General features: G+C 39.7%; 1 protein-coding gene across 1 annotated transcript; it reads right to left on the bottom strand.

Annotated features, from left to right (window-relative positions):
• Window positions 1-83: 83 nt before the first annotated feature.
• Window positions 84-20,964, bottom strand: CLMN (calmin (calponin-like, transmembrane); the record flags this gene model as incomplete). The annotated part of the gene is made up of 12 exons (XM_010012469.1): window positions 84-806; window positions 2,713-2,774; window positions 3,802-3,862; window positions 5,345-5,526; window positions 6,555-7,871; window positions 9,293-9,375; window positions 10,373-10,566; window positions 12,338-12,528; window positions 13,795-13,887; window positions 16,495-16,578; window positions 17,849-17,944; window positions 20,903-20,964. Coding segments are annotated over 12 exons (2,579 nt in total), but the record flags the coding sequence as incomplete, so codon positions are not given.
• Window positions 20,965-25,709: the final 4,745 nt, after the last annotated feature.

Genomic DNA, 25,709 nt, shown 5'->3' with positions numbered 1-25,709 from the left:
ACACCCAACTTCTTCCTGCAAATTAAACATTACAGAAGGAGCAGGATAAAAATTAATTTAAATCCTAAAAACCCAAACTGCCCTACCCAAATAAAACCCTTAACCTGATTTTGTCGCTCCACTGGATTGTCATTGGAATTGTAATCAATTCTTGGGGTGTGTTCTACCACCTGCAGCTCTGCTCTGCCTCTTGCTTTCTCAAAGAATTCCATGGAAAACATGAAAAAACGTTTCTATGCAGGTGAGCTGATTCATGGGCAAGTCAACACCGCCCCTCTTCTACAGCTGTCAGGCCCTACATAAGCAAATGAAGCCAGAAGAATAATTTTTGAAGACTAGAGCTCTGAATTGTTTATATTTCTACTGATAATTATCTGGTTTTATTTAGCATCTTATAAAGCAAGGCACAAATGTACAAAATTGCGTCTACTAAATCAGATAATTTTTATATATATTTACACAATTATCATAATATAAAATGTGCCGAGACACCATCATAGCACAACAGTAGAGGAATTGTGGACAACCTGATAATAAACACAAATACCAGGTCCTACATTTCTGTTTGTGCTTCACCTGAAGGAACATATTCATATGCAGATACACAAAGCAATCCAGCCACCATCCATTACTTTTCCACACATCACTGAGATCAAACTTTGTTGCTAAGAAGCTGTGGAAGGAGTAAAAGGCAGTAGGCCAGCACCCAGAAGAAAATGATGAAGTAGAATAGCTCTGGCTGTTCAAAAATTGTAATTTCATGAGTTGCTGCTGGAGTCTCACTTGCTTCCAAGTCCTTTTTCTTCCTGAAAACAAAAAAGAATTTGGTAAGAGGCAGGACAAAGAAGAAAAAAACCCCTCACTTAATATTTAGTGTAAAGATCAGAGGCCAACTAAAAGACAGCACTTTAATGAACCATTTCAATGTAGTCAGTTGAAGTCCAAGCTGGACCAGGGGGTGCATAATGGGCAGTAGCAGTGTGTTCCCTTAGGAGCCAATGTACATAGCCATTAATACTCTGAAAACTCCGGACAAATTCTCAGGTGGTTTAAATACACACTGTTGCAGTACAGTTCTTTGATCTAAGGTGATTTCCATCAGTCAAAAAGATGCCCTTTTATATTCAGAACAGTAAACACAGCTGTGGGCAACACATACCACGCTTTTGAAATTTTACTCATACACTCTGACTTGATACACTTTCCCGAAATCATCTACTTTCACAGCTTCTCATGTCAGACATCAGAACATTAAAAAAAAAAATAAAATTAAGGCTTCTAGAAACCGACTAGCAGTTGGGGTTTTGTAGGACACATCCAGAATTCCAGCTTTTCAAAATTCCAGCTGTGATTCACAAGGGCAAAGCCTGAGGGACTCTGGCAGCCCATGGAGCTCTCACAAAGACAAGAAAAGGACTTATTTAAAAAGGCAAAAAATGGTACACTCATTTTATGATTTTGTAATACTGTATGGATCACCACCTGGGTAGACCTTTTGTAAATCTTTCGGAGAAAACTGCTTTTTGGCCTGTTTTAATGAGTTCTTTTTTCTGGCTTGGGGCATCCTACTTGCTCAGATATTACACTGGATATATACCTAAGCATTACACAGAACCTGCTCAATATCAGCAGTCTGCAAACAGGCGTAACTGTGACAGCTATACATGTATTTTTTTTTAACAGAAGTGTAAGTGAGACCAGGATGCTCGATCCCAGTAATACTTTCTGTGTTTTTCTGCATGGAGACCTTATAGCAGCCTTCCAGTATCTGAAGGGGGCCTACAAGGATGCTGGGGAGGGACTCTTTGTTAGGGACTGTAGTGGTAGGACAAGGGGTAATGGCTTTAAACTTAAACAGGGGAACTTTAGGTTAGATATAAGGAAGAAGTTCTTCACAGTGAGGGTGGTGAGGCACTGGAATGGGTTGCCCAAGGAAGTTGTGAATGCTCCAACCCTGGCGGCGTTTAAGGCCAGGCTGGACAGAGCCTTGGGCAACATAGTTTAGTGTGTGGTGTCCCTGCTCATGGCAGAGGTTTGGAACTAGATGATCTTAAGCTCCTTTCCAACCCTAACTATTCTATGATTCTATGATTCTATAATTTAAATGCAACCATTATTTTAAGTAGAAGTTCTGGCAGGTACTATCCAGTATCAGCTGAGAGGGGAAATCTAAAGCAAGCCTTGCTTCTCACAGATACGTAGATCCTAATACCAAAGGGATACACAGTCTGCATGCAGGATCCATCACCCTAAGTCTAAACTAAACACACATACAAATTGTAAAAACTCATGTGTGCTCTAACAGAGGCCAGAATTCCACTGAAGTATTGTCTTTCCTTAGCACTGACCACACCAAACATTGTCTAGACAGTCTTCCAAACCAGGAAAGAGTCATCACTGCCTGAGGACCTCATATTTGAAGTCATCCTACTGTTTTCTTTGTCTGAAATATCCACCATGCAGGGAAAGTGCTCACAATCTTGCTTAAACAGCTGAAGCTTTCATCTCAAGTCAAGAGAAAGAATTTTAGTTAAGGAGGAGATCAAGCAATAAATAAGTTTTGTATCTTATACCTATGGGAAATACGGACTATTACACGAGACGTAAGTCAGTCTCTACCATTACAAGTAATTTCCTTTTGTAACACTGTTAGGAGTACCCAGGAGTTATGGATTCCTTGCAAAAGGCTTCATATGAATAAGAACCACTCACCTGATGATTAATGGATCTTCACCCATATCTGTCATCTTCTGCTCGTTTACACCATAGGTTTCCTGAAACAAAACAGGAATAGATTATATATACAAAAATAAAAATTCAGCATCTCACAAAGATGGTAATTGTGTGTGTGTTTTATGCAGACTATGTCTAATGTTTGCTCAAATAAAATGAAAGCGTGCTTACAAATTTATTCCCTGCCAGGACATCTACCACTGCAGTCTGGTACACACATGGAAAAGGAAAAAAGTTGTGAAATAAGATTTTTTTTGCTTTCAACGGCTTTCATTCATCTGAAAAAGCTCCCCTCATTCATATATACGTCAGTAGCTCTGACAGCACTGCAAACCTCAACTGTCTGTGTGAAATCTCCATTTAATGAACACTGGTGGCAGCACTTTTTTAAAACTCCACGATGCTCAGAGTTTTATTCTGTGCTGAACAGAGCTATATCCCTGTCCTTGCTGAGTGTGCCTGGATTGCTGATGCTGTCCCTTCCTTCTGACTTAAAAAATGAAACTCCAGAGCTCACTTGTATAATGTGCTCTCAAGAAACCAGGATGAATTACATCTGCCATTAAGGTTGCAGTTTCACATTACAACTAAAATTCTTCTAGGATTAGCTGCCGCTATTGAGATAATACACCACTACTATGAAGGAGAGGGAAAGAGCCCAATCTTACATTAAAAAGTACACTTCAAGAGACACTCAGCATTTTTGCAGGGCTGTGACGAGGACACTCTCAAACATGCAAAGAATGGAGCAGCAGCTTCAAAGCAGCAAAGTGTTGCAGCTATACAGTTAGGATGAATTAAGCCTCAAAGTTACAATACATTTAATTGTAGTATTAGGTACTTCTTTGTGGGTTTGTGCAAGGTTCAGTAAGGTTCAGTTCCATATATTTAGGACAGTTCAAGAAGGCTTTCCAGCTATGCCTGGTTTTGGCACTAAAATTATTAGAAGTCACAGGGCTTTGTACTATTATAGAGCTTTCTATGTAGAGTAGACCCTTTTCCAGTATGTGAATTTTTGGAGTTTAAGAGAAACAGAGAAACAGCGATAGGTAAATTTCACACACTTACCTCCTCAGAAGCATTAGGAGATCTTTTTCGGAGACAAATGTTGGACTCACTGTCACTGATTCTGAAATGTATGTAAAAGCAAAGTTTTTGAATTCATAAAGCTAAGTTTTGTTTTTACTTCAAAGAAAGCCACTGCAATTGCACATGCTAGCTTTAAACTATGCAAAACCACAAATATGCACTTGAATTTATCAGTAACATATAAAAAGGCTTTAGGAAATCTGACCCACAATTAAAAATCCATATGCTCAAATTATATTTTCTGAAAAATGATAACTGATACAGTTCTTGCACCTTTGACATCATTGACATCTAAGTGAGAGTATACCCCAGGTTTTATGGATGTCTATAAATAAAGAATTGACAACTTTGGAGGGAACAGAAAGCTCGAAGGAGACAATGGGTTTTTCTGATTCTTTCAAATTACTAGAGTGCCACAATGACAGGCATCAATAAATTACAGTTCATGTCCCACTCAAATACATTACCTAAGAACTAAATTAGAATGTAAGAGGGAATAGGAGTGAAATGAATAAAATTAGCTATACTGGGTCTGGCTGGGGTGCAGTTAACTTTCAATATAGTAGCCCCTGTAGCACTAAGCTTTGTATTTATAGCTAGAACTGTGCTGATAATACACCAATATTCCAGCTATTGCTGAGCAGTGCTCGAACAGCACCTAGGCTGTCTCTCCCATCCCGTGCCCCAAAGGCCAGTAGGCTTGGTCTGGGCAAAAGGTTGGGAGGGGATATGGCCAGGACAGCTGACCACAACTGGCCAAAGGGATATTCCATATGATGCTGTGTTTAGCAATTAAAACTAAGAGAAAGGAGGAAGCTGGCAGAGGGACACACACATACGTTATTAAGGCATTTGTCTTCTGAAACAACCAGTACATGCCTATCAACGCTCTACTTCCCAGGAAGTGGCTGGACACTGCCTGCTGATGGGAAGTAGAGAGTAGTGGGGTTTTTTTGTCTCCTTTTGCTTTTCTTCCACATGTGGTCTTTGCTTTTTTCATCAAACTGCTTTTACCTCAACCCATGAATTTTTCACCTTTTCTGCCCCTGTCCTGCTGAGGGTGGGGAGAGAAAGTGGCTTGGTGCACACCTAGTGGCCAGCCAAGGTCAACCTACTACAATGCTGTTCACTTGTTCATAGACAGAAAAGAAGTCTAACAAATATCTGTTGGAATGAAGCAGTGTCATGCTTCTACATAGCTTCATAATGCACATGGATTATTTCATCTATGTTACAAAAAACTCTTTCTGTTGGAAAAAGAGTTGTAACACTGCCACTTTCAAAACACATGGGGTTCCAGTTGGGTTTTGCGTAGCAAAGTTTGTATAGCAAAGTCAAATCAAGTCCCACTGGCAATGAATCACTCAACATGTTTAAGAGAAACACAGGAAGAAGCCAATGAGTTCCAATACACTGCTCCTACGAGAAGTCTACAAGAAACACCCAGTGGACAGGGCACACTTCAAAAGACCAGGCATTCATACCACATAGGTGTATTTAAGACAAAGTTAATGTGAAATACCTGGTCAATTCCTGACAACCAGCAATTTCTTCCAGTTTATCTTGTGACAGAGGAGTAGTGGCGGCTTCTGAGATCTGCAGGTCGTCTTCTTCTAGCATGTTTTCCCCTTCTTTCTCCCCATTACTACTCTTTTCTGGTCTCTTTATGTCTACTGATAAATCCTCTACATGTTCTACTATGTCCTGTTGGGATGAAGAAACATTTTGCATTAGACAACAACACTGATTCCCCACTTTTCCAAGTATTTTAGTGGTGCAGCCTACTCAGACGCTAAATTGCATGCAGTACAATATTGAAAGTCTCACTAAAGAAAATAAAAAGCAATTCATTTCTTGAAAGTCATTTTGGATATATTCAGCTATAAAGTATCATCAGTTCAACATACATACAATTAGTTGTCAGTTCTTTTTATGTCAGGAATCATGACATGACGTGGCTCTTTGAAGTAATCTGCTAAGACTTTTAAATCTATCGTGAATTAGTCTTTGAAGCTAACAGCAAATTGACTGACTTCATTACTCTAGTAAATGTCAGTACCAAAACATGCCCAGCATGCCTAAGCAACATGTAGAGTAACATCAAATAGACACTCATTCCTGAATAACACTGTCTAAAATTACTGTGCTGGAAAACATGTAAGACAATTCACAGTAAGTGTCTGCAAGAAGAGATGCAGTAGCAAATTGCCTAAATCCAATACATACAATAATTACCAAAAAATCCCCCCTCCTCCTCCTGCAGTGTAGAAAAGCCTTCATTTTACCCATATAACTTATCCTACTCAAATTGGTTTAAGTTTTTGTAGGCAAATCTATTCAGATTCAGCCAAAAATTACCTTTGCCTATATCTTTCTACATCAGCAATACTACTTTCTCTTCCTCTCATTACAAGTTATTAAAATACTCTCTGTGTTAATATTTATGCCTAAGGATTATACAGGAGCCTGAAACTACTTTTAAACATAATTAAAATTCACATTTTTTTGCAGTACTCTTAATATTAGGGCTTATTCTCTCTTTCAATATCTCAGGGATCTGCAATTCCATTCATTCCTGTAGAGGGCTGTGGCAAACAGTGTTATGGGACAGTAAACCAAGTACACGTTATGTATTTCTACAAAACGTGGCAAAATTAAAACAAATGAAAACCACTGAGGTCAGATGCTAATCCCCCCAGCAAAGAAATACTGGTAATAAAAACAAAACAAACCTCAGGATGTTGTGGAATAGTGGAATCTTGATGGTTGGTGACCTTTTTGACATCTTCTTCAATTTCTAACTCTTCTTCTATTAGTAATGGCACCTCTTTTTCACTGGAAGAATTCATGTGACTGTTAATATCTGTTGTTTCCTCCTCACCATTCTCACTATCTGTTTCGGACGGAGGGACATCTGGCTTATTCCCTAAGTCTGGCTCTGGAGCATCTTCCTTGTGGTCCTGTTCTGGTACACCCTCTTCATGTGAAACATCCCTTACTGTTTCAGAAGAAGCTTTGTCATTTCCAGCATCATAATCTTCAATACAAGGCTCAAGATAAGCGTTCAAAACTGCTGATATGGGAACATTATAATGTGGATAATAAAAGAGATCATGGGGTATTACAGATACTTTCGAAGAGCTTGGCAGCACTTCAGCTGAAGACTCAACTTCATCACAGCTGTCCAGGTCCTCTGGACTTTTAGGTACATCTGAGAGAGAGTCATCAGATGTTTCATGCTGTGTAGATAGTTCTGGGCTTTTGAGATCAGAACCATTCAGTGAACAATGGTTAGTTTCTGTCGTCTCAAAGGCAGGTGATTGCTCTGTATGTTCGTTTTGTGGAATATTCAGTATTTCTTCATTTAGAAGATGAAGAACATACTTACGTGTATCTTCTTGTTTTGAGGTATCTTTTGGTAAAAGAACTGAAGTCTGGGGTTTGCTTTCTTCTACTTTATTTATAGATTCATCTGTAAGTATACCTGAAGTCCAGGATAATGGACTTAAAGAAGAAGTATTGGCTGAAAGGCTCTTAGTTTCATTGTCATATTCAGTAGATGTTTCTTTAGTTAATTCTTCAGAGTAGTCTTCAAAAGAGTCAACAGAATTTTTCTGATCTGTCAGAACAGCTGGAGAAAGGTCATCATTCTGTTTCAGTGGATCATCAGATATGCCCCCTTCACCTGGTGTGAATTTGTCACTAAGAACCTCCCAAGAGGAACTCGATTCAAAACTGACAGATCCTTCAATTTTCAGAGAGGTAGGCCTCTGAGGCTCCTCTTCAAATGTTTCCTGTGAATCACCTGACATGTGATTCAATTTCCCATTACATTTTTCAGGAATGGTTTCTGATGGGATTTTCTCAGGGGTGTCATGAATATGAACCTTTGGAGGAGCAGGATGACTCCTTTCGTGATTAACAGTATACATGTTTTCTTCACTTTCACCTAAAATCAAGATTTTGCTTTCTTTCTCTGACGGTGTGTCTTTGATGTGGACATATGTGGACTCAATTGGAAGCTCCTTGTCAGGGTCTGTAAAGTCTTCCTGTAAGTGATGATACACTATTAGAATACAAATCATACCTCAGATACCATCTTAGTTTTCCCAAACACTACAGGAAGAATAACTGCCTATCACCCCATTACCTTGTGAATGGCCAATTCATGACTCATTTTTGAAACTAGGAAAACCAATTTGGCAAGTCAAGTGGCTTGAACAAAGCTCAGCATCAAGAAGCCACTTGTACAGGAAGATTAGGATGCAGACAAGGCTACTCCTCAGTTGTTAATGTATTCATCTCTCTCTGCTGCACCTGTAGTGACAACTAACATGGCTTTTTGAAACAATCCCAAACCCTGGGAATAAAATAATTCTAACAAGTCCACTAAATCCACTGTGAAATACATCAATATAGTAGTTTATTCCATTCCAACAGACAGAATTTAAAAAAAAGTAGTCTTTTTCTTTGTCCATTAAAATGCCCACAGGTGTTAATGTCAACAAATCTTACTGCTCATCTGATCTAATAATAATAATTAGGTTATTATAATATTTTTAATTCCAGTGGCTTTAGTAATGCCCACCAATTTTATAAGCTACAAAATTCATACCAACTGGAACCTCCAGTCAAGAAAGGAGAGGAAATGCCTTTCGTGTAGGAACCATCATTTACGTCCATATACTCTAGCAACAAACTTACCCAGATACTAGAGGGACACTGAGTCCCTTAGGGATCCTTTCAAACCAAAAAGACTATGTTGAACTTGGTTTGTCTGGAAGTACAAGTAGTCTCCAGAACAGTTTTTCAGCTTACACAGATCTCCAGTTCCTGGGACTTCCCTTTTTTTCTTGCATTTTCTGTCTCCAATCCTTTAATTCTTGTAAGTTTACCCTCTGTTTCTCCTAAAGACCTTGGTCAATCTGTGACACTGTCAGCCCCTACTTACTCCTCAATTCTTTGTTTTTGATGAAGTCTGCATTGAAGTCCTGGCCCTTTATGCTGCATTGTATTTCGTGCTTACAATGAGGGCTGCATTGACAAGATCCAGCCTCTGGTATCTTGTGTCTGATACTGGCTAAATTCAGATTGATTGTGGCCCCCAAACTTGAGAAGATAGAAGTCTAAGTGAAATTCTAAGTCCAATGAATCATCATAGATGAATAAGATAAAATTCAGCCTTATTTAAGACTAATACAGCAAAGTAGCAGAACCCTATGGAACCAGTTCCAACTTCTGAAATTTGTAATTGGATCTAAATGTTTAAAAGCACAATTCTACTTAAAACATTTTAGCAATCACCAATGAAAGTCCCTTTGACTGGATTTAACAAAATTGTGAAAAATTAAATCTGAGTTTGTGTTTTATTTTAAATAGAAACCTAGAAGATAAATACAGCAATATCTGACTTCATTAGGTACACCAAAGCAAATTAAAAAAATTACGTGATGCAGGAATAAACACACACCGCTTCCAGCTCCGGGAAGTGTTCCAGAAATTGCGCCACATACGTCACAATTGACTGTTCATCGGGTGTTTCCACCATGATATCTATGGAGACAGACACAAGCGGCTTGAGCACACACGGATCTAAAGTGTTCTTGCAGAGGAACAGATCATCAGACATTTATCCTACCTTCATGTTGAAAGAAATTACAGCTACAAACACTTTTCTGACAGATAAAAGTACTTTTCACTGTTGATGATATTCAAAAGAGTTCTCACTGTCTTACTCATTAATTTTTTCCTATTTCCAAACACATACCGAGCCCTGATCAGGGTCCCTTTTCGTCCACCTCCATACTGTCATTTATGTTGTTGTCACTAGACAATGACCTTGTTGAGTGACAGCACAGAGGTTTATTTTTAGTAGGAAGGCCCAGTCATCTAACAGGTGACCCATGAAAGCGCACATAAGCAACCTGTGCTTTCAATCATAAAAGCAAGGCCTAACACCTGTCTAGTACAGTTCAGCAAAAAACACTGCAAGAAGCAGCTCCGTTTATATACATATATTTATATGCACACATATATACTTATGTTTACATATATAAACATACGTATGTGTGTATACATGCATTGTAAAGGAAAAACCAGGAGATGAAAACACATTTGGATAGGTATCTATCCATTTTCCTGGTATGGCAGACTGATATACTTCCTCCTGGAGTGACATTCAGTCTCTGCAGACTGTAGGTCTTACGAAACTGTGCTAATGCATTGAGACACCTCTCAGCACAACAGAGTGGTGATTAGTGCCCACTAGTAATGCAGATGTCACATAGCATCTAAACATTAACCAAGACCAGCACACGCAGCTAAAACTATAGTAAGATCTCTGCCCCCAAGGAGTTTACAAACATGACTGGAATCATACAACTGCAAGTCAGTGACTAATTAATTTTTATTTTTCGTATCAATCAGCCAAACACACTAATCACGTCAACAGCCTAATCACAGGGAGGTTTTTGGTAGGTATCATAATGCAATATTCATGAATTCATTATAGTTTGAATGTTACCCAACAAGGTTGACATAGGCGTTTTACCTTCTGGTTCTAGAAGCCGAGGAACACCCAACTTGCTTTGTGCTATGCTGAAAGCATCCTCCAGGTTTTCTCGAGCTGATTTCTCCAGTGCTTGCTTCATGTCTACCAAAGTACAGTCTATTGCTTTTATGACAGCTAAGAAAGCAAGGCCACTCCTCCAACTGCTGGTAAAGTCCTGAACTGCAACACCATACCTAAACAGAATTACACACAGTTTACACAGATGGTTGTGTTACAAAATCCAAACTAAAGGCATCATGATTTTCAAAGCCACCTGAAAGTGAGAAGTAAGGTTACTGAAGTTGCACTAGTCACATCTGAGGTCTTTTTGGATTTTGAAAAGCACAATATACATCCATAAAGCACACAGATTCGCAAACTGGATCAATGTTGCCAACAGCTGACATCAACCTGCCTGTAGGAAGCAGTTAGTAAAAACAAAGCCCTCAAGAACTCAGCAACCACATTTAACATTCACAGAACCAAATGTCTCTGTGATTCCTGTTTCTGTTGCTCTCCAGTATTTTAATGTCATAGCTTGGGAAGACTGCCAACACTTAAATACCTAAAAACATAAGCATGAATGATTCACATTCTTGTGTACTTGGCTGCCTGCAGCAGAAAACTGTGCTTTGCCAAATGCAAATGGTGTCAGTATATGTATAAACCACGAGTGTGTTAGATGCCCAAAGTTTTGAGGAAAAAACAACTGTCAAACTTGCAATGAAGTACAGCCCCAGAACAAAACATTCTGCACAGATCACTGTGTAACAGGATTATAATGATGCTATTATGTTTTTAATAGTGAACTTGCAAGAACAATTTTCTCCTATGTTTTCGATTTGTGCTCTTTGTCTGAACTAAAAAGCCTATGGCCTTTACTTCTCTGGTCCTCACTCTCCTTGTACCACCTTATTGTTAATGACAATATCAGCATTATTTTGGGACTAAACCTGTGGATCCTTTACGGTCTGCACTGGCAGCAGTGATCTACGGATCTTGATGGGACAGGCTTATGTGCACAACAAGCACCCTTAGCTTCACTGAAGATAACCAAGGGATGATGTGACCTGCAGGACCAAGTATTCAAGATGTAGATTTGTATTTTCAATACTAGACATAGAACATTTGTGTTCATAGGCAGATTTGGACATAAAAATCCATCAACAGACAAAAATACCAAATATTCAGCTATCCAACTTAGAAGTAAGCTTGACCCATGCCCTCTTTAAAACTCTCTGGCAGTCATTACCTCAGATAATACATATAAAATACCCTCCAGGCATTTACACGTGCACTAGACATCTTACATCAAAGATTTTAACCCAACACTGCCAGGTTAAAGCATTACTATACAAAATGCTTTGGTGAAAGAACTGCCTTTTTATTATAGGGAGATGCGTTGAGCAATGGAAATGGATCCAAACATTACATGTTCATGAGAAGCAACTTAGGATTCACCCCCTTCCTCTCTCTAATTCTGAGGAAAGAGGGACTTTAATAGGGGCTCTGTCCTTCAAGGCACTCTGCAGCACACAAGAAGCTCCCTCAGGGCTGCAGTTTAATTTAAAAGGCTGTTGCTGAAGTCTTTCAATATACTTGTTTTTTCAGTTCACCCCTTGTTTATGCCTACCCTTTAATTAGCGAAAGATATCAAACAGACTGCACGAAAGCAGGGGGGGAGGAGGAGGAGGGAACGATCCTGTTTTGAACAGCGCCAAGCAGATTAGTGCTAGTTAACATTTAACACTCAAATCATGAAGCCAGCAGCACACACAGCTTCAAGGTCAGACGGCTGCTGTAGACACATGGCAATAGCGGTAGTACCCCCTGTGGAGACCGTGTGCCTGCAAACTTCAAAAGCAGAAGAAGCCACCGTGCACACGGGGCAGGAAAGAGAAGGGAGATTCAGCTTCAAGAGGCAGGTGGCAAAACACAGGTTTGTACAAGGGTTTGTTAGCTTACTTTCTGGTTTTCCTCTGAACCCAGATTAAAAGGGCTCTGATGGCTTTCCGCTGATCCTTCACTGTAATGGACATGTTTCTTTCCACGCTAGGAGTGCTGGGGTGGGATGTGTCTGACTCTGGACCACTGGGCCCAGAGGACAGGCTGGAGGAGGAGGAGTTCCTGTTGAGGTTGCCTGTCAGCTCCTTAATCTGCAATAAAAGGCAAAAGACGCAGTGTTCCTGTTTAACACTGGCTGCATGGAGAACTCAGTGCTTGTTTTCATGAAAACTTTAAAGATAACAGTGGCATAACTGAATTTTAAGAGGTAATTATAGACCTGCCCATTATGATTCTCAACTTGTATTGCACAAGCATGACAGCCAGCAGCAGCCCAGCTGCCAACCCCAGGAAACAGAAAGGGCAAGGTACCAGCGCAGGCTGAACTGAGCAAACGTGTGTTAAACAAAAAGCACAGAAACATGTCCTTGACAGAAAAGTTTAACTGAAGTTGTTCTCTTCACAGGACTTGCTTGAGTGAAATATTTTTAGTCAAGAAATGGTGACCTGTAGCAGCACTCCTGTCCTTAGTCAGCATTGACATTTGACTCCAAATTATCAACTCTGCTGCTCTTAGGTCCCCCATGCCCTCTGCTGCCAGGGCAGCAGATTCTGGCCATAGCATCTCTGCCTGTGACTCTGTCTGGCCAAACTGGTGCTGTGCAGCACTGTTCAGCATGAGGAGCTCAGCCAGAGAGAGAAACTGCAGTGCAACTTTGAGATGAATTTTTAAACCTGTAGCAATTTTTTAAATGAAAAGAGAATGAAAAAGCCTCACTGTCTTACAAGAGTTGCAGAACCCTCCCTCCATCTCTCTCTGTTCATTACAATTTGGTATTGTCTAGAAGGTAATTTTCAAAATACACGTAGATTACAGACCAGTTTTAATCTAAGCCTGGGGCTAAATCAATTTTCAAGCTCAGATCAGTTTTATCAGTTCCAGGCCCTCCAAGATCTTTCATTTGGCCTTCTACATCAGTTGCAAATTTTTGCCATGTTGAGTAGGCCTCCGGAGATCACTCATTCTACATGGAATTTCCCACCACACTGGACCAAATCCAGAAAAGGGGATTGAAAATAAACTGTGACCTGGAACCAAACCCAAGACATTGGTTCAGATCCAGGGAATCTGGAATAGAACCCTGACAAGGCACAGGAGAGAAGGGAAAGTGGTAATCTGAAGCTGTAATTCTGGTCCAAGTCAAATGAGGGCTTAAATTGTCTCCTATTTACATCAAAATAGGTCAAATGAAGTAAAATGAAACAGCTGCAGGTATAAAATTAGGAGGCAAAAGCTCAGGTTTGACATGTTTAATTATGTTCTTTAGGATTAAAAATAAATTTGAAAATCAGTGTTCAGCTGGAATAGATACCAGAAAGATTGTTCACCTATAATTAAAGTATTCAAGTTTTATTACCTGAAAAAACAAGATTATATTCCATATTAGTCCAAGAACCAGAGAGGAATTTCCATCTGCTATTTCTGCTGCATCAATGCTAACAAGCTTTACCTGTAGAAGAGATCATAAATTCAGAGCCAAATTCAAAGCAGTAAGGTAAATGCAAAAAATGCACCCAGACTTCTAGGCGTGTCCAGAACACTTCTGCCACTGACTGACCAGCCAAAAAGCAATTCTGAAATCTTATGTTATTGATAATTTGCCCTGATCACAAATGTCCTGCTCACGGAACTCCTATCTCAAGTCCCCATCATAGTCTGCAGAACAGAAATTAACCCAGTTCTGCATCCTGAGGACCACAAATGCGTTTCCTCCATCTAAAAATGGAACAAGATGGTGTTCCCTCTAGGAGATCCTATTCTTAAGAAGTAGAGTCACTTCTCATACAAAAATAAAATCCTACTAAGATCTGCTTACTTCTGTTCTGCTATGCATCTCCCTTCTCCTTGCTTATCTCACCTCACACAGCTTGTCACAGAGTTCTGATTAAATCAGTTAGCAAAGGATAGGGTTGCCTAATCCAAGCAAACTCTAGACTTTCCCACACTGTGGTTTCTTCCACCTGATAACACCAGGATGTTATTCTCCTCGACAACACAGACTTGGTTTTGGCAAAGGTCATGGAGAAGGGAGGAAGCAAGGAAGCTGTTTGTACTGCACATGGCACCCAGACAGAGTTAAAGCCCAGCATACAGCCCATTTATCACTTAGAAATCCTGTACATGATGAATCACTTAGCAGTGCTTTACCCTGCTGCCCCGGTTCCACAGAAGCATCCGCTGATGGGTTCCACCCACTGTGGTTTAATATCTAACCCTGAAGCTCTTGGCAACCGAGGCATTTTGCCAACACTGTCATTACCACCCGTCACTAACCAGTTTGATTAAACTGAAAAAAGGAAAGCAAGGTAACTTTTATCTAGTGGTTTGCACAACAGTTTTCAATCTTAGCAAGAAGATACCTCTAGCTGTCATATTTCAAGGCTCAGATTTCTTGCTAGCTCCAGGGTATTTGGCATGGGAAAACCTTTAAGACCTAGTACATTTGAATAGCTGTTTGTCCAAAATGAGGAACAAGTACCATTTACCATTCAACTGCTCTCAGTGTCAGCTCTCTCCTCTTACTGCTGCTTATGTTTGCCACCCAGCCCAGCAGAGGTGCCTGGCTACAAGATACTGAATGCTAACTCTTAAGGAAACAAGAAATCCATTGAAAAGTAGGTGTTTTAGTGGGTGTCTAAGGCTCCTCCTGCCTGGCCTTGCTCATTGAGGTTCTAGGTTGTCCTGTAGTGAGTTCCTGGCAACCAGACATGCTCCAGCTGCAGCTTTGCAATGTGTTTATATCAACCAAGAGAAAAAATGTCATCTGCCAGTGGGACTGAGCTGGATTTGGGTAGACAGCATCAACTGGGAAACTGTTAAGAAGTATGTGAACATGCAAAATATTTCTTAGCAATAGCAGGACACATAGGCATACACATTTAGGGCCAGATCAGCCCCTACTGGTAGAGTTTCCCAAAGAAGACTGGAACACCTGGAAGTTACTGGACAACTTCTTGACCTTTCACATCCTCTCCTCAGGAAAAAGGCAAAGGAAGTTAAACCTCCCACATCCACGAGGTTGTAAGAGATCCACTAAGACCTCACATCATGCTCATTCCCACACTGGGTTCTCAGTGACTCTCCTTCATGACTAGCACAGCTGCATAATCTCTGGAGCAAGAGCTAAGCTCATTGTAGGAAAGCCACAAAATGACATCAGTTGCTGTTGTGGCATTCCACGCAAGGCAGGGTTTTGCCCATAAGCACACACTGGATCTTTCCTCACTCGTAAAGTTTAAACCCTACTGCAGTCCTGCATAGGACATAGTCTAATAATTGTTTTCTCTTTCTGAAAGATCTAGGTATACGATGAATATGAGTTGTTACATGGCCGGGATTTCTCTTGACCCCATTACTTCTCACATTTTTCAAAAGCAGTAATTTTTCAAAACACAAGCCACATCCATAGGGCTTTGGAATAAAGCACTAATGGGAGAAATAAAAAAAAATAAAAATAAAATAAAAAAAAAAATAATAATTTCAAGACACAGGCTGTCATCTTGCTTGGTCACTTACAATAGAAAGTGATGTTGCAGTAGTACCACACTGACTACAAGGGAAGTTATACCCTTATAAGGTTTTGATTCCTGGAATTATACTTTTATGTCATGTTCCCAGATTTATTTTTCTCCTGCCTTTGACTAATGATCAGCTGCTGCAGGAGGTTGCCAGATAAATACATGATTTGTAATACTGTAAGTATTACTGACAAAAGAAAGTCATTTCCCTTTGGCGGAACTGAAGTAATGTCACTAAGACCCAGTTCATAAGAATTACTTGCATTTCTTTTTACTTTCTTTTAATATTGGGTTCCTGATCCTTTAATCCTGTTGAACATTTACATTATAAAATAAAGAAATAATCCTTGTTTTAGACTCTGTAGGTGTTCACACTGTGCATTTTTATTTGCTTTTCAGCTTTGCTGCTAAGGTAAGTCATAGTGCCTTTTAGTGGTACATTCCTCTTATGTACATGCAGCACAACAGATTAATTACAATCCCAATACAATGTGCAACATACATGGAGAGAAAATATTAAGACCTTTGGAAATACTCACATTACTGTCCTCCAAGAACTTCAGTGCTTTGGCTATGTTGTTCAAACGAAAAATGCGATGGCTTGAAGATTTGTATTCATGCATCTAGAAAAAATGACAGCCACACTATTCGTAAAAACGGTGGAATTATTCACCATGTCATATGAAGCTTAAAAACCTATCAACACAGAGGCAAAATAAAGCTAAGGAAATCTAGCTACGTAAAATTACTGCCATCTTTGCTGATCAGTAAAGTGCTTCAACAACATGATCTGCCCTTGCCGTAGCAAAACAGGGTTAGCAACCAGCTTTCCTGCTTTCTGGATGTTATCACTCTCTTGAACCTGTCATGTTGATTATTTATGTAATCATGCCCCAACCATGTTCAGTCGCAGGATCAAATTTACCTGAAAATTCATAATAAAGGATTTATCTTTTTTCTTTAATTGAATTGATTTGTATGATCCTAATTAGGAAGTGTGAGCAGCTTTCATAGCAGGCACAGGCAGGTGGGATGCAGATATTTTCACTTTGGCAGAAATGAAACAGATTTGTTGCCTGCCTGTCTCCCTGCAATTCCACTTTGGCACACTGTTTGCATCACATGTGTGCAGGAACACCTAACTGCCAGCGCAACAAGTCTGGCCAGCTGGCATTACCTCCTTCCTTGCCTTTCTCCCTGACCTCCTGGGCACAGCCTCGGGTTTACCATGAGGTGTCATCCCCTTCAATTCCTTTCCAGCGTGGCTTTCAATGCAATCTCTGTGAATGCACACAAAGACAGTGATGCTTCTGCTACAGCTCCCCAAAACTGCAAGAGTATTACAAAACAGGCAGTTGTGAATGTGTTACTACAGTGGCCATTAATACTGCAGTATTCAGATGGCTCAGCCACTGTAGAGCATCATCAGTTGAGTGCATCTGCAGCGGTGAGACAGCTGCAGAACAGGTCTCCTTTTATCCAAGTGTGAGACCCACACAGAAGAGAGTAATTGCTGACAAGACTAATGGAGAAAGAAAACATTAAGTTAGCTCTAACTGGTCATTTATATTTGTACTGGGTGTTTCCACTTCTGGTATGTGCAACTTTCTCCAGCTCTTACAAAGAAAGGAGGAGAGAAGAAGATTCTGGTAAGTGAAGCTTTGCTCTTCTGATTTAGACCATATCAGTAAGACTAATGAAGGCTGAGCCAGGATGCCAGAACTAAACTCACAACTACACCAAGCATCAGCAGACCTATTAAGTGTCATAATGACATCAGACAAAGTAGAAACAGAATTGATTAAAAAAAAAAATACAGCAAATATATCCTGTCTTGGTAACATGACTTGGGTGATCTCCAAATGGAATATGTGAGCATTAATGTATACATACCAGCTTTTGTCCTGACAGGACTTCCAGTAGTGCCATCAAGATTTTGCCATCTTGTATATCAACAAACAAGTCTTTCACCTTCAGAGGAGGCTTGCACTGTGATGAAAATAAAAAATCAGGTAGCTTTTAAAGCAGTACTGCTTGATAAGTCACTATTATCTCAGAGACTAAGAAGAATTTTACAAGACCGAGATACTAGAAGTAAATCTTAGCCTGCAGGAAGAAAGGGCTGACTACAGAATGGTTAAGCTTGGAAAGGACCATAAGATCATCTAGTTCCAATCCTTAGGCCATGGGCAGGAACAGCTCACACTAGACAATGTTGCCCAAGGCTCTGTCCAGCCTGGCCCTGAACACTCCCAGGGATGGAGCATTTACCACTTCTCTGGGCAGTCTGTTCCAGTGCCTCACCGCCCTCACAGTAAAGAACTTCTTCCTTACATCTAACTTGAACTTCCCCTGTTTAAATTTAAACCCATTACCCCTTGTCCTATCACTACAGTCCCTGATGAAAAGTCCCTCTCTGGTATCTTTATAGGCCCCCTTCAGATATTGGAAGGCTGCTATAAGGTCTCCACTCAGCCTTCTCTTCTCCAGGCTGAACAGCTCCAATTTTCTCAGCCTGTCTTCATATGGGAGGTGCTCTATTCTTCGTATCAGTGGCAGTTCTGGCCTAGGAATGTCACAGCTAAAACTGAGGTACAGTATTCACATAATTAAGATCAGACAAGGACTTATTCCAGATTTCCCATAACAGAGTCTCACCCTAAGTAGTCTGTCTAGGAAGTGACCACCCAAGGATTGGGTGCTGATCCCTCAGACTAAGAGAAGTCCAGCAGAAGCAAATCCCACTTTATGTTGAAATAAGCCTGCAATCCAGCTGGACACAATGTCCTGTCTCCTCTGTAAGGTTTCTGGTGGTGCCATTCTGTTTCCTAGTATTTTCATTCCCATTCCTACTTTAAATAGCAGCTTCTTGTATTGTGTGTCTCTCTTCTCAGCAGAATCCTCCAAAGGGAACCATCTCGTCACTTCACAGAGGTGTCTGATGATGTGTGCACTATGAGGCATACAGCCAAGTCAGCCCAGCCCTTAGGAGTAGTCTCAGCTGCAGCAATTATGTTCTCTCCAGGTGTCACTCACTTATGTGTCCCTAAAGAGCATGATCTTTTTATCTTTGGTTGGGCAATGCACTACTGTTCAATTAAGAACTGCTTCTGGCAAACCAGGACCATACGTTTTCGTTACTAGCCTTTAATGTAGCCAAGAGTACTAAACAATTCTCCATACCGAACGAAAGCAAAGTATCCTTCATTTAAAAATCAAATAACCTATCTGAAAGCCTCAAACCCGAACCTTTTTTATTCTGTCAGTACTTAAGACAAGAGCAACCAGAACTTGCAACATGCAGTCTACTCCTAATAATTCCATGACCAGCAGAGCCAACTCCTCTCAAAAGACAACCCAAATGAGATCGTCTGCTCCAAAAGAGGACACAGCACACCATAAGTTTCCTGAAAAGTACAAGAAGACGACTTCACTGCTGTTTTTGAAAGAAAGAAGCCACTCTGCAAGAAGTGCTCCCTTGAGGATAAAGGCCACCTTCCTCAGTGGGTGTCCTCAGAGAATCACTTGTAATTAGAGAGAGCTTTAGCAAAGCTTTCGTTATTTACATAGGTATGTTTACTATGCCACTTCCAGGAAAAACATTTAATACAGAGGCAGACTTTTGCCCTTTCTTCAGAGAAGCACTTTTCTTGGTTGAATCCAGAGAAAACAGTTCACCTGTCCACTAAGATTATAAAACTTCACAGGCTTAGTAAGGCAGAATTAACAGCACCCTATAGCCTATTAATGATCTAATTCCTCTGTAAATCAAAGACCTTCTCCACAGTCACATATTTGACAACCCATTTTGATAACTTCCAAAATTACCATTAGTATAAAGCCCTAGAGCCTGATTCACAAAGCCATCATGTAACACTGTCTTTATTCTTAGAGACTTTTGGGAGCCGCTGCTAGTCAAAATGTTTCCAACCAGCCTTATTCTGACTTTCCAGTGAGGATCCCTTTCTTCCTTCAGCAAGACTTAGCGCAGAGTAGAGGACTTAAGCAACTATGTATGTCATGGCTTTCTTCTAGAACTCCTTTACTTTACTATGTCTGAAATGCAATCACTTCCCAAGAACTACAGGAGCTAAACTGAGAGTCAGCTTGTAGCCCAAACTTGTTTCCAGTCTGCACTTCATGAAATTCGGACACAGATACTAAAAGCACTGTGCATTTCAAACTCCAGTCCAAGTTAGGGCTTTGCCTAGGTCAGGAAGCTGGTGTCATTCCTTGTTCCTGCACTAAGCATTGCTTCTGCCTCAGTAATATTAAGAATGTTTTTTTTTCTCTTTCCATCTTCAACAGCAGGAAAATCGTTCTCCAAGTGGCAGACTACTCAGGAGAGTTAGTACTACTATCAATAAGAAAAGTTAATTAGGTTTAATAGCCATATTAGGGTGTGATTAAGAAACAATTAGATCTTAAAAATACAATGTCCAAAAATTAGTTCTCTAGTGGAAGTGGATACATAAAGATCCCATCATACAGCCCTCCCCCACTCATGACTGACGAGCAATTAATGTTTCCCATCTGCAGCTCTGGGATGGAGCCAGGTTCTGAAGAACATCTGTCTTTGGCCATGATGCCTCCAATGTTTGAACTTCCAGTCCAGGGAAGAACACAATCACCTAGAGCAATCTCAACCATATTTGACTTTATGTGAGTATGTTCCATGGGAAAATTCTAGCCTCATGATAACATTAAACTTAGGCTTAAATGCACCTGAGGTGAACTAAAGCCAGCCAAGCATTTGGTGTGCCTGAAAAGCATTTTTCTTTTACTCAGAAATATGCTTTCAGCTTCCTCTCATTCTTCTCCAAACATCCCCATATGCACAGAATTCAATTTTGTTTCCAAATTAGAACTACTTTAAAAGACATTCACTGCAATACATCTATGGTTTGGTCCTTGTATCCCAATATCAAGGCTGTTTGTCAGTCTTACCTTTCCCAAATGTAGGTTTATCCATCTGGTAAAGGTCCTCTTCTGTACATTTTCCCGTTCCACTAGAAATATCAGAAACAAAAACCAGCACTTAATTTTCCAGAAGAGGGAAATCTGGTAGGAAATTTCAAAAACTGATGCACAAAAAAGTCAGAATTCATGACAGCCCTGTGAATAAAACAAATATATTCCAAATAGAGAAATACAAGGTTGAGCTATGGTGTTTTATTCAATTTCTTTGCCCAGACATGAGCTGTGCACTTGTAGATGCATTCTAAAGGACATAAGAAGAAATCTATCTTTAGTTTAGCAATCTTCAATGTAGCTTTTGAGAGGTGAACATTTACGTGTTGTGCACAGCTCCCCAGTGATGTTAGCCTCTGAGCAGACAGCTTGACCCTTCTGTGTCAATTTATAGGATTATTGCTTTGATGCCTCATGTAAATTGGGCTGGCGTGGATTCCAATGTACTTACTTGTATGCATAAGGAACAGGACCACATTAGCCACACAATTTTGTCTTCACTCTTATAAATGAAAAAACCTCATCAAATCTCATCTTCCCAGTCTCCTAACTAGTGCATTCAAAATCAAAATTCCAAGTCCCTACATTGAAGAATCATTTTATTTATATTTCAGTAAGAGGAGAAGTGCTTGCTCCTTGCCAGAAATGCTATAGGCTAGGTGCTGTACAAACAGCTCTTGAAGAGTTTTTAATCACATCTGCCATTTCCTGAATCCATTTCCATAGTGAACTACAGTAAAAGTGTAAGAGGAATCATATTACTGACCAACATTCATTTACCTTCTAATATATAAAAGTAAACCATATATCTAATATAAATGAAGTAGACTGACAAAGTAATATTTCATTGTAGAGACAATTATTCTCAAGTGGTTCTCAAATTTCACTTGAAGTAAGGAAATCTGCCAATTTATGAACAAAGACCATTAAAACTAGTTATATGCTGTATTTCAGCTTACTCATAGAGCATATCAAATACATTTTAAAACCATTTTGTGTTTCTTCAGCCCTACAAAAATAGCAAACCTATCTACTAGGAAATCACATTCTGTAAAAGTCTGGTTTGTTTTTATTGGTCAGACTAATTATAGACTGAGTAGTAGCTTCTGTAAATCAGATTTTAATATTGTTTCTTTTGATCATTTTAACTTAAGGGTCAGCAGCCTCTAATCATATGCATAATTGTTTTCCTTATTTTGATGCCTTGGAAGAGAGCTTTCAGCGTGAATAACATCTGTCACTGATGGCTGTTCAGGCCTTTTAAGTCCTCTTATTCCTGTAAAACCTGATTTTATGTGAGATTGGTTAAAAAAAGACATTACCCTTTAAACGCTTTAGAAAACATGGAAAATGCCAAACTAATTATTGCTGTTGGCTTTTCTTTTAAGATATCTTAGAAAAATGTGCACAGATTTGAAACAGCTCTCTAAAAATGAAACTGTAAATTATATTAGAGTTCCAGAATATCTGTAAAAAACCCACAGCATTTACCACCTACAAAATCTCAAAGTACAATAAACTAAGAGATGTGTCATATCTTTCCTGGGCTTCCCTTCCTTCAGCACCTTGACCCCAGAACTGGCTTTCCAAGCACTCACACTTCCACAGCTATCTGTCACCTATGGTGTAACTTCCACAACTGATCTGTTAAAATTAACTTTTGAGGGTAGGTGGAGGTTAACGTTAAGCCAAATCTGTTCCCAGATATACTTCTTTTGGTTCAAATGCATGTGTTGGTGCAAAGGGGAAGACAGAACAGGCGTAGGAGCTAGTGGCAGGCAACAGGGCTGCCTCTTAAGCATGTCTGAAAAGCTCAGGAATTCTCAGATGGGCAGCACCACATTTCAGGGAGAAAAGGAGACCTTATCAAATGAGCTTGATATACAGAATTCCAATGTTGACCAGAATCGAAGAGGAAACACAGAAGGTACACAGAAGCAAAATTAATGTTTTCTGATTTCATTAGAGTCTCGGTTTCTTTGCTTTCGGTCCAATTTTCACCAGTCACTTTGGCAACCTTCATTTTCACAGTAAATAAGGATGAAAAAGAGAGCTGTGTTTATTTACAGATCATCCATGAAACTGAGCACACACTGGCTCCTAATTTTGCTGCAGAAATTCTGCCATGGATGCAAATTAGAGTTGCACATATGCCTCCAAGGATGGGTGAGCCAAACTGGTATTACTGCTTCAGGGAGCTCATACACCAAAAAAAAAAACCAACCCCAAAAAGGCACATTCAGGAAGGCACTTGCACATATACGCAGGTTTCTGATACCAATCAGTGAACCTTCCTACAGCAAGCAGCCTTCTTCCAGTAAGAATGATGACTTCAGAATAGACACTATTTGATTCTGTAATAGCCTAAAGCAATAGTAACTGGATGGGCAAAAGGAAAGAGGAGGAAATGTGTTTATAAAATCCCTAATGCAGGCCATATGCTCCATGGTAGAGTTAATGGGAAAAGTTCAGCACAGGTATTTACTGATGTATGCCTTTAACTCTTACTCTTCTTCAGCTTTGTGGACCTCCCAGTTTCAGTACAGCCCCTCTTCTCCACAACCTTTTCATCTGAGACGATTGTAGAGACTCTATAAACCTTATACAGTTTCTATAAATTAAATGGAATCTTTTTTTCTCCTTCGCACCTACTATTGTATAAAAGTGATGAAAATAATTCAAGTCTAAAGTTCCTACACTTACGTATATAGTTTACTGAAACTGCACTGTGCTTACTGGGCAGCTAGAGAGCAATAACACCATTATAAAATAATAATTACACACACCATATGGCTGGCCTGCACAAAAATCCTATGCTGGAAAAGAAGGATGCCTGCTGTGAGGGCTGGATTCAAAGATGTAATGCTGGAAGGTAGTAAACAGTTAGGAATTGCCATTTTGGTTGAACTCAACTCAAACCTTGACAAAAGAGAAAAACTGTAAAGAGAAATTTTGACCACCACACAGAAGCTGGGTCTTCCATACTCTTCCAATAAGCTCAACTGCAACATGCTTTTACAGTAGGGTCTAAGATGTTTCAGAGGCACAGCTTTATATCAAAGTACACAGGTAAGACACTGGTAGGCATTTACTGCATTCATTTAGAGGGAAGAAACCCCTAGAGAATGAAAAAGTGTATTGGTAGGATAATGAGCTTACTGTATAACCCACACAGTTCTCTGCCCGCAGCTGTGTCCTAGAGGACAGCAGAATTTGGCTCAGCTACAGTATCTACAGCCTGGTCAGTTTGCAAAGAAATATTCATGAAGATACATAATCTGCTTTGTCAAATCTTACAGCAAAGGCAACTGATTTGTCATAGAGTAAAACTAAGTTAGTTCAAAAACCACTTGGGTAAATTCAAGGTTAAGTTGTTAATGGACAAGAGAGTTCTGCTTTCCTTTGTGGCACTATTTCCTTCCCCACCAGTCTAGAAATTCCTCAGGCATTTACTGATAATACCATTTCTTCCTTCTTCAAATCTCCTGAAAGGTCACTACTGTAGCAATACCTACAAGAAGCCAATCTCCTAACAGCATCTACATTCAACAGCAAATTGGAGATAGAAAATATTGATTTACTTTTAAATACTATTTATTCTGTTTTTGCAGAACCAGTTATGAATACTCCTCTGAGATACATCACCACGGGGCTGGGCACATCAAGTAACTATTAAATGTGGAAGCTAATTTGAGTGGAATACTTGTCAGTGTGTAATTATGCAGCTTCAGAAAACTGCTTGATTTCCATGTGTGTATATTACAGAAGTTCACTTGAATCTGTTTCCAAAGTTATTAGCATTTCATCCAGGATATCATCATCAGATGACATTAAAACCTTCACAACAGGCCAAGCTGGCTCTTAGACCCACTTGCAACTTACCTTGAAGACATCTTACTAATTACTGGTTTTATAACACACACAAAAGCCAGCTTCCTTGTTTCTACTGCAAGTTATAACCTCTACAGATGCAAGATATACCTGTTATTAACATTGAGCAAATTTTCAAGACAGGAATGGAATGGTGGTGTTGGCTACCTAACTGTGAAATAGGATGTTTTGACTGCCTTTGGCTTCAGAGGCAGTAACTTGCCAGGACAATCATGATACACCCACTTCATCAGTAACCAATGGCTACCATAGGACCAGCTCATAATGTGTATGGCTCTGGAGGTATGGAAGCATCTGCCAAAGTCTTAGATTAGAAGAAAATGGAACTTCGTATTACACAACAAAATTATATGGGAAAATGTACGATATTTAAATACTAGAACCTAACTCCAAAATGAAACGTGGTTCTGACACTTGTCTTGGGAAATGCAAATACATCTCCTTTCACGTTCCTCGCCCCATAACTGCGGTTCACACAGCCAAGCAATGAATCAGTCTCTAAAGAACACACATTGAACAGTCTACTTTTGAACAACCCAAACTCCAGGCTACTAAATAAAACAAGAACTGGATTTTAAACTGGACTTCATGCTGTTCCTACAGTGTGACTCAGCCTAAGTATTTCTGATAACTATTCATCATTCTATCAAGTCTGAATAGTGTCTTCTATGCAAACTTTATGTTCATGAAGGAAGCCAGACTGACACCTTTGAAGATGGATTTTACCTAAAATTGCTCATTTGCTGCCTGCAATGTTCCAAGCTTGTGCTACAAGCTTCTCAAACACTGAAGAGTGCATTTCCAAGTATGTTGGTTTTACAGATCATGACAAGGCTCTCCCAGCAACAAGAGAACAAGAGTTCAGCTAAAGAGAACTTTTTTATTATTTTTC

This window comes from Nestor notabilis, unplaced genomic scaffold, assembly GCF_000696875.1.
Source record: "Nestor notabilis isolate BGI_N333 unplaced genomic scaffold, ASM69687v1 scaffold4414, whole genome shotgun sequence".
Lineage (NCBI taxonomy): Eukaryota > Metazoa > Chordata > Aves > Psittaciformes > Psittacidae > Nestor > Nestor notabilis.
This window is presented reverse-complemented; position numbering and strand designations above follow the sequence as displayed.